At 55.8% G+C, this 9,376-nt stretch overlaps 1 protein-coding gene across 2 annotated transcripts in view; it reads left to right on the top strand.

Annotated features, from left to right (window-relative positions):
• The first annotated feature begins 459 nt into the window (after positions 1–459).
• LOC120228803 (GRB2 related adaptor protein) overlaps positions 460–9,376 on the top strand; it is a 25,946-nt gene continuing 17,029 nt past the window's right edge. For both annotated transcript variants that reach the window (XM_039227404.1, XM_039227403.1), the window contains exons 1-2: positions 460–632; positions 8,502–8,599. In XM_039227404.1, coding sequence (XP_039083335.1) covers positions 555–632; positions 8,502–8,599 — 176 coding nt within the window. In that variant the 5' untranslated portion in view covers positions 460–554. The remainder of the gene's footprint in view (positions 633–8,501; positions 8,600–9,376) is intronic.

Here is a 9,376-nt window from a genome sequence, read left to right as displayed (position 1 = left end):
AGTGGTGTGTCCCCGCTACTAGGGCCGGGGCCCAGTGTCTGTTTACAGGGAAAGGAGATAACAGAGGGTGGGGCTGGAGAGGAGTGTGGTGGGGGGTGGGGGTGGTGGCTTGGAAGGGCCTTGAATGTCAGGCAAGGGGCTTGGGGTTGATGTAGCAGGCACTGGGGAGCCCTGAGGGGCACCGGCGTTTAGAAAATGTGGAGGGCAGATCGGCAAGTTGGTGCGGGTACCTGGGACCCTGAGCTGCTGGGATGGCTCTGGGGACATTTCTCTGGGAACCTCTTGTCTGTGACTTGGGCAAAAGATCCGCTCCCAGGGCTCCCCGGGGACTCCCCGCGAGCCGCACCTGGCCTTCGGGGTCTGCCGTAGAGGCTGGGCGGCTCACGCGCTCTTGGCGCAGGGTGACATGTCTGCTTCCTGTTTCTCCTCCCTCAGGGGCAGCCTCAAAAGAACACACGCTCTCAAAACAAAGGAAGACGGGTCCTCGACCGCAGAGGAAGCAGGAAGCTGTGACCCTGCTCTGAGCCCAGCTGCTGGGACCTGGGGACAGCGGCATGGAGTCCGTGGCCCTGTACAGCTTCCAGGCCACGGAGAGTGATGAGCTGGGCTTCAACAAGGGGGACACGCTCAAGGTAGGGTGGCTGGAATGGGCCGAGTTGCCTACACGTGGAATGGGGGGGTGGGGTAAGAATCAGGGGCCCAGGACAGCCCCCAAACAGAGTCCGGCTTCTGGAGAAGGACAGGCCCAGCTTCTCCAGTTACTGGCTGTGGGATTCCGGACAAGCCACCTCCTCCCTCTGTGCCTCAGTTTCCTCATCTAGGAAATGGGGAGATACTTAATTACGACCCGTCCTTTGGGGGTCGTCGCGAGAATTCAAGGAGACATTACCATAGCGCCTGGCAGGAGTTGGTTCAACGCCTAGTTTTCTGGCGAAGAATTTGAAAAGACAGTTGAAAGGAGGGAGGGAGGGAAGGATAGAAGAGCTCTTAGGAAAGAATCAGGTGCACACACTCACCTACTGGGTAGAAAGAACTGTGGCTGAAGTGTAAGAATGAGCTTCCCAGCAGTGTGGAGAAAAGGGAAAGGAGAGTCGTACCACAGCTCGTGTCTCCTTGTCTGCCCCCCTTTCTTTAGTTTTTATTGTTTATTTTTTATTTGAGAGAGAGAGCGAGAGAGACAGAGAGCGAGAGCACGTGTGTGAGCAGGGGGGACGGGCAGAGGGAGAGAGAGAGAGGAAATCTTAGGCAGGCTCCATTCCGCATGACTGGGATCATGACTTGAGCTAAAATCAGGAGTCGGACACACAATCGACTGAGCCAGCCCAGGTTCCCCTTTTTGATGAACATCGTGGCAAGGTGGTCCGGGCAGATGGGTTCGTGGGCGCCCTCTCTGGAAACGTCCCCGCTTCTAACTCTGCATATGTGAGCAGGGGTCAGGGGCTGCCAGGCTAAGACTTAGGCACCGGAGTGCCGCTGTCGCACATTAAGGAAGTCACTTTCCCCCCCTTGGGCCTCAGTCTCCACATTGGAGCCGTGGCCATTAGAAGGGGCGTCTCTGCACCCTGCTGGGCTCTGCTCTTGGTCCCAAGCTTCAGGAGGAGGGGACAGGATCTCCCGTTTGCTGGCACGGTACCTTAGCCAGGTGCCGAGCTCAGCAATGCACACTCAGGTCCCAGTTAGGCTGCTGAGGTGGGGAGAGTCAGTGCCCCCCTTCACAGGTGACTAAACTGAGGCACAGGGAGGGGCCAGATTTGGGGTGACTCTACGTCCTTTGACTCTGGAACCTTCATTCTGTCCCTGTGAGGCTGGGCTGAGGTTTGGGGAGCATGACATTCCCCAAGATGAACCGTGTCCCCTTAAGGGACTCCCTTCCTCTCTATGCCGGGAAGCCTGCACCGGGGCCAAACTGAGTGTTGTCTGGGGGCCCTGGGGACAGGTGGCCAGCTGGGGACGAGGGGCAGGCTAGCACCAGCACCTCCCTGCCAGGTGTGAGACCTTTCGTGAGAGCCAGGTCTAGTTCAGGGACCTCACTGACTGATCTGGGAGCAGTTTGGGGTCTGTGGACCCAGATTTAGGTCTTGGAGGGGGAGCACAGCGAGGAAATAGGGATGAGGTTGGGAGTGACCAGCCAGCGGTGAATGGGGTGCGTTGGTAGGTGTCCCCCGAGCAATTGTAGCAAAGACTGTGACATCTGCACTTTCCTCCCAGGTTCCGTGCCTGCGACACCCACCCCAGTATTAGTCAAGGTTCCCGCTAACCTCTGCCGAGGCGTCAGCCAGCTCCTGGTGCGCGTGCTTTTACCAGAAGAGCTGGCAGGAATGAGTGAGTGAGCTCCTGAGGACAGGGACCCCCTCAGGGCCCCGGGACATGAATCAGTGCCTGGCGTGCAGGAGTCGCTTAGTAAGACACGGGGAATGTTGCAGGAGAGAAGGAAGGAAGGAAAGATTCAAGTGTTAGCTGAAACGTGGGTGTCCCTCATGTCCACGGAGACCGATGAGGGGACCTTTCAAGCTCAAAGAATGATGGAGGAATGACAGGCAATGGGAAGAGTGGCCTTTTCTTTCCTTCCTTCCTTCCACGAACATTTGTCAAGCTATGGAGCACACGCCCTGGGCCGGGCATTGTCCTACGTGCTGAGGATACAGCGACGAGCAAGGCAGAGGCCCTGCCCTCCTAGAGCTGACATTCCAGAGAGTGCGTGACACCAGGGGGTGATAAGTGGATTGAAGAAATCAACCCGGGGAGATGAAATGCAGAGGGCCAGCGGGAGGGAGGGGACAGTGGGACAGCTTTAGGTGGGGTGGCCAGGACTGTCGCTCCAAAGAGGTTACATCTAGGGGACGGCTGGCTGGCTCAGTCAATGGAGCATGCGATTCTGGATCTCGGGTCATGAGTTCAAGCCCCACATTGGGCGTAGAGCTTACAAAAAAAAAAAAAAAAAAAGAGGTAACACCTTAGCTGAGAAGTGAAGGATGAGCAGGAACCAGCCATGCAAAGAGCCGGGGAAAGAGGGCACCAGGTGAGAGGGAACAGCTGATGCAAAGGCCCTGAGGCAGGGCCATATCGGTGCGTTTGAAGAGCTGAAAGAAAGGTCTATGGCTGAAGTGCAGTGAGGGAAGAGAAGCACAGGGTAAGGATGATGTTGGGGGGTAAGCAGGAATTAGGACCTGTGAAGGATGGATATTTCATTCTAAATTTGAGGCACACTCACTCAAGAGTCTTCAGCAAGGAAAAAAACTGAATTGGGTTTACATTTTGAGAAGATAACAGAGGGGGCAAGAACAGAAGCAGAGGCAGATCTTGCAGTCTATTAGGTAGGTAAGAAATGAAGGTGGCCTAACCTAAAAAGATGACAAAATATTAAAGTCTTTAATATGTAAAGAGTTCTTATAAATCAACAAGAAAATCACAAACAGCACAATAGAAAATGGGCAAAAGACATGAATGGGAAAATTGCCAAAGAAGCAAACATAAGCACATAAGTGCCCAATTTCACCAATAACAAAAGACATGCAAGTTAAACCAAGTAATAGTTTCCCATTTGGCAGATCAGTGAAATTTTATTTTAAAAAGAATCTCCAAGGTTGTTGAGGATGTGGAAAAACATGCACTTTTACATGTGGGTGGTGGGCAAGTAGAGTGCCGATTATTTTGAAGGAAACTTGGGAAACATTTAAAAAGCCATAAAAATATCCATGTATGTGAGCCAGCAATTCTGCCTCTGGGACAGCGAGACATAATCAGAGATGTATGTGTGTTCTTTCATAAAGGACTCAGGGAGCACTCAATGTGACCCTGGTCCTGGAGGGCCCAGTCGCTGCTCTCACAGCTGATTCTGGTGGCAGACGTGGGCTACAGGCCAGATAAATAAGTAAAACACAGAGATTGTTAGATGGAGACGGTGTGTAGGGGAAAATAGAGCAGGTGAGAGGTGGGGTGCGGTGGTGCGGGTTTGCAGTGTGAAATTAACCTGTGTTACCGGCTTAGTCCCAACTATTACACAGCCCTGAAAACGCTCTTTGGGGAGGGTGTTTCATGGCATAAAAAAGCTCAGGATTCAACATTCGGTGGCAAAAAGCAGAATCCAAATCTATCCACACAGACAGAGGTTCACCTCTACACAGATAATCTATGGATATTGGTTTTGTGGAGGGGAAAACTGAGTTTTCTGGATTTGTGCCCAGAAGAAAAAAAAAAAAAAGACTAGAAAGAAATGACCTGATAAGCCAGCCATTGTTGGTTTGGGGAGGTTGGCTGTGAGCTATTCACATTTTCCTCTTTAGTCTTTCTGCACATCTCACCTGTTCTGCAGCCAACAAGCAATTCTTCCAGGGCCGGGTGAGGCGGTGGGCAGCGCGCTCGTGCACACGCAGGTGCAAGGTCCCATCCTGCCTTTATATCGGGTTTGGATGGTTTTTTTTTGCATTAGCTTTTTTTTGTGTTGGTTTCTTGGTGGGTTTTTTTTTTTTTTTTTTTTTTTTTTGCATTAGCTTTTAAACAGGCTTTATTTTGCAGAAGTTTTTAAAAAAATTTTTTTAAGTGTTAATTTATTTTGAGAGGCAGACAGGGTGCGAGCATGGGAAGGGCAGACAGAGAGAGAGGGAGTCACAGAATCGGAAGCAGGCTCCAGGCTCCACACCATCAGCATGGAGCCGGATGCAGGGCTCGAACCCACAAACCGTAAGATCATGAAACCAAGAACTGAAAACCAAGAGTTGGACTCCTAACCGACTGAGCCACCCAGCCACCCCCAGAAGCTGTTTGTTTTTTTTCTTAATGTTTATTTATTGTTGAGAGGCTGGGTGGGGAGGAGCAGAGAGAGGGGGACAGAGGGTCGGAAGCAGGCTCCAGGCTCCGAGCTGTCAGCACAGAGCCCCACGCGGGGCTTGAACCCATGAACCGTGAGATCATGACCTGAGCTGAAGTGGAATGCTTAATTAACCTACTGAGCCACCCAGCCCCCGCCCCCCCAAACAGCATCAGATTTACAGAAAAATCAGATTTTCTGCATCGCTTTTATTTTTTTTAACATACTGTCTTAAAATATTCTTTGTCTTGATTCCTGAGTTTCTTGACACCCGCCCCCCCTTAAATTTCGCTCTCGAGGTGCCTCACCCGCCTCAGGCACCGAGCCCTCCCGCTGTGTACCTGCAAACACGCTGTCACCTTGTGCGCCCTCTTCTCCCTGGGGGCGGCGCCGGGGCGCGGGGTGCCCGGTGGCCCTCCCTCGCCTGGCTGGGGTGGGGTGGGGTGCAGCTCCGGGAACCATCCCCCTCATTCTTCCAAGGGAGGTTTCCTGGGCGTGAGCGCCCCCTGTGGGCCGGGCCCCGTCCCGGAAGCGGCCACCAGCAGATCCCGGCCTCTGGGAGCCCCGGGTGAGGAAACCACCGCGGTGGCACACAGAGGTGGCACATAGACCCGCTCGGGACCGGTGGCCCTGACATCACTTCCCCGGAGCCAAGCGTCCTCCCTGAGGGGCTGGGCACTTCCGGGTACACAGGCGCCGGGTGCTCCAGCTGGAGGAGGGGGCGGCGGTGCTTCACCCCGTGCCTCGATGGATGACCTGGCCCCCAAGACCCAGACTCAGGGAGCCCACAGCCTCCTTGGCGTCTCCAGAGAGAAGGTCGATGGCACCTCAGAGCCAGTGCAGTCAGCCCCGAGCCCCCCAACTGCTCCCGACAGCCTTTCGGTGGCAGCTGCCAGCGCTCTTGGCTTTTATTTATTTACTTATTTTTTAAGTTTAAATTTATTTATTTTGAGAGAGTGAGAGTGCTAGCAGGGTAGGGGCAGAGAGAGACGAAGGGAGAGAATCCCAAGCAGGCTCCGCGCTGTCAGCACAGAGCCGGACGTGGGGCTCGATCCCACAGACCGTGAGGTCATGACCTGAGCTGAAATCAAGGTTAAGCTTGAGAGGCTTAATGGTCTGAGCCACCGCAGTGTCCCTTCTCTTGGCTTTCAAAGTGACATCTGAATAGCCTCCCGTGGCGAACAAGACCTCCGTGCTCTTGCCCGGCCAGCCCTCCCCACCTCTCCTCACAGCACTCCCCTCCCGCCTCAGCCCCAGACACGCTGGCCTCCCCTCTGCTCTGAGAACGTTGCTACCACCTCAGGGCCTCCGCGCTGGCTGTTCCCTCTGTCTTGGACACTGTTCCCCACATGTTCTCTCGTCTGAGTCCTTCCTGTAAGTGGGGTCTCAGTCCACATGTCACCGCTTCAGAGAGGGTTTCTTGACCACCCTGCCTGCCCTCAGCCACATCCTCGATCTATTTCAGAGCACTCACCCCTACCCGAAATTACCTGTTGTTTCCTTCTTTCTTTATTGTCTGCCTCCGGCCACCACAGTGTAAGCCTGTTCCCTGCTGTCTGTCTAGGACGAAGCGTGGTGTGCGGCACACAGCAGGTGCTCGGCGTCCTGGCTGGAGGGCACCCATGGTGACGAAGGCTTGGGGGGCAAGCCACGGTGTGAACTTCACCAGGGAGGAGCTGGTCTCCCGCCTTTGTGTGAATTCGCATGGCCCAGGGGGTCTGTGGCTTTTGGAAAATTTTAACGTTAAGAATTCAGCTGATCTGGGGCACAAGGGTGGCTCGGTCAGTTAAGGGGGTCCGATTCTTGATTTCGGCTCATGATCTCGTGGTTTGGGAGTTTGAGCCCCGCCTTGGGCTCTGCACCGACAGCACAGAGCCTGCTTGGGATTCTGTCTGTCCCTCTCTCTCTCTCTGCCCCTCCCTCCCTCGTGCGCTCTCTTTCAACAGAAACAAAGTAACTTAAAAATTAGTTCGACTTGGGGCGCCTGGGTGGCTTAGTCAGTTAAGCGTCCGACTTTCGCTTAGGTCATGATCTCGCGGTTCGTGGGTTCGAGCCCCGCGTCGGGCTCTGTGCTGACTGCCAGCTCAGAGCCTGGAGCCTGTTTCAGAGTCTGTGACTCCCTCTCTCTCTGAGCCTCCCCTGCTCACGCTGTCTCTCTCTCTCTCTCTCCTAGAAATAAATAAGATATTTTTAAAAAAATTAGTTCGACCTAGGAACTTAAAAAAAAAAAAAGAATTCAGCTAATGTAACTGATGAGAACATTTCTGGGTCCTCGGAGTGGAGATGATAAGAAAACAAAATAAAGTTTTAAAAAACCACAGAGATTCTATCAGATGTGTCACATTCACGTGTCCACACAGACCTCTAGTCGGAACACACTGCCACATTCGGCGTAGGCCATACATGTACCCGTTTCACAGATGAGAAAACTGATGCCGAGACTACGGAGAGAGGCAGAGGCAGACAGAGTAGCCGGGCCCCTGGCTCCAGTGCATCTTCCTCTAGTCTGTGGCCATGAAGACAACCCGCAGGCTATAATTTCCCCATTAAGTGGGGGGATTGTTTTTGTTTTGTTTTCAGCCAAAGTTTTCCTGAGTCAGCCACCTGCTTCCGTCCGTCTTGGGGCTGCTGACCTTGCCCAGGCTACAGAGTCAGGAAGGAATGAGCTCGATGGGCCCTGGCAGACAGACAAGGGGGGTGCCTGCCTGCAAGGCCTGGGTCCCAGGCAGCGCACCCCGGCTCTTCCTGGCAAAATGGAACCCAGTTGATGCCCTTGCATTGCCCTGCCCCAGGCCCTTTGATACTGCAATGCGCCTCCTTGCTCTACTCCCATCTCTGGGCCTCAGTGTCCCCATGTGTGAAACAGCCTTTGGTGATGAGCTGTCCCACAGAAGGCTCCGCCCCAGGGGGAGGCGGAAGGGGCCCCCCGATTCGTGCTGTCCCTCCCCCCCCCTCCCCCCCCAGGCCTGGCTTGTTCCTCCCTGCGGCCGCTTGGTCGCTCATCCACTGCAACCACCAGCCGGGCTCGGGCTGTTTCGGTTCCTCCGGGCGCACCTGCGGGGCTACAGACGTCTCCGGCCACGGACAAGGAGCCCACGTGACCCGGGCAGGCCAGGCCTCGGCCGCATCCCAGCCCGAAGGCCTCCCTCACTTTGCTCTCTGGTACCTGAATCCCCGCTCCCCTACACTGTCACCCCTGAGCTCGGATGAGAAGGGTTGTTTAAATGGAAGTGAGCCCAGGCGGCCAGCGGTGGGCGCTGAGCTCTGGCGGGATCCCCGACCTTCCAGGGTCCCTCCGACCTTCACCCCGTGGCTGGTGCACGGCCCACCAATGCTGCAGAGACCCCATGTTCAGGGGCACAGCCCAGGAACTGAGGCTCCCCAGATCTGCCCCCCCAATCTGCCTGGGAGTCCGGCTCCAGCCCCCCTAAAGTTCAACGCACTGACCCAAACCTCCTCTGGGTCCCCAGCCGTCCAACCTGGGGAGTCTGTGACCCGCTTGGGGACGGGCTGCCCTGGGCCCTGAAATCAGACACGATGGCTCTCGTGAACTGGGGCAAGTCCCCAACCCGCCCTGTGAAGCAGGTCCTGGGCTGCCATGGGTGCCGCCCACCTGGGGTCCCTGAGCAGCGGGACCTCAGCTGGTGGCAGCTGTCCCTCTGCGGTCACCAAGTGACCGTGTCTCCCTCCGCAGATCCTGAACATGGAAGACGACCAGAACTGGTACAAGGCTGAGCTGCGAGGTGCTGAGGGCTTTATTCCCAAGAACTACATCCGCGTCAAGCCCCACCCGTGAGTGTCCCCGCCTGTAGCTGCCACCCCGGCCCTGCAGGGCACCCCCAGCCTCTGCAGTCACCTGTCTTCCCCTGGCCTGGCCCAGGTGTGCCCCTTAAGCTCGGGGACCCCTCACTTCTATTCATCAGTCTCTGCGCTGAGCGGGGGCAGAGGGACAGAGACGTGAGCTGGGCCCCTGGCTGCTGCGTGGTCTCCGGCAAGTCCCGTTCCCTCTATTCCTCAGTTTCCTTGCCTGTAACACAAGAAGGGCCGAGGCTTCAATCTGCAGAGGATTCTAGAGCTCTCTCTGAGAGTGGGAGTCCCGTGTGGGGCCGGGTATCCTGGGCCCTGGGCCCTGCGCCCGGGGAAGCTCCCAGCTCGCTCTCAGCAGGTGGCGTCTGGTGCCACCGCCCTGAGAACAGCCGGCAGAGCCCAGCCCCAGGCCAGGCCCGCGTGGCCAGGAACCTATGAAAATCTCGCTGGTGGTGATGGTGGAGGGAGCCCCTCACTCAGTCATTCATCAAACACTAGCCACGGCCCCAGGGGGCCCAGCTGGGTGATGCCGGAGACACATGATGAGATGCTGGGGTCGGAGCTGCCCGTCCTGGGGGAGAAGCGGGACATAAAGAAAGCACTGGACAGGCAGGCCGTCAGCACTGAGGTAACTGGGGAAGGGTCCTCAGGAGAGGTGGCAACGAGGGAGGTTTTGCAGGGTGTGTAGGAGTTGGCTAAGCAGCAAAAGAGGAAGGCATTCCTGGAAGGGGGGACAGGAGGTCAATGAGGAAGAGCCTGTGG

This window comes from Hyaena hyaena, unplaced genomic scaffold, assembly GCF_003009895.1.
Source record: "Hyaena hyaena isolate Hyena2069 unplaced genomic scaffold, ASM300989v1 scaffold_27, whole genome shotgun sequence".
Taxonomy (NCBI): domain Eukaryota; kingdom Metazoa; phylum Chordata; class Mammalia; order Carnivora; family Hyaenidae; genus Hyaena; species Hyaena hyaena.
This window is presented reverse-complemented; position numbering and strand designations above follow the sequence as displayed.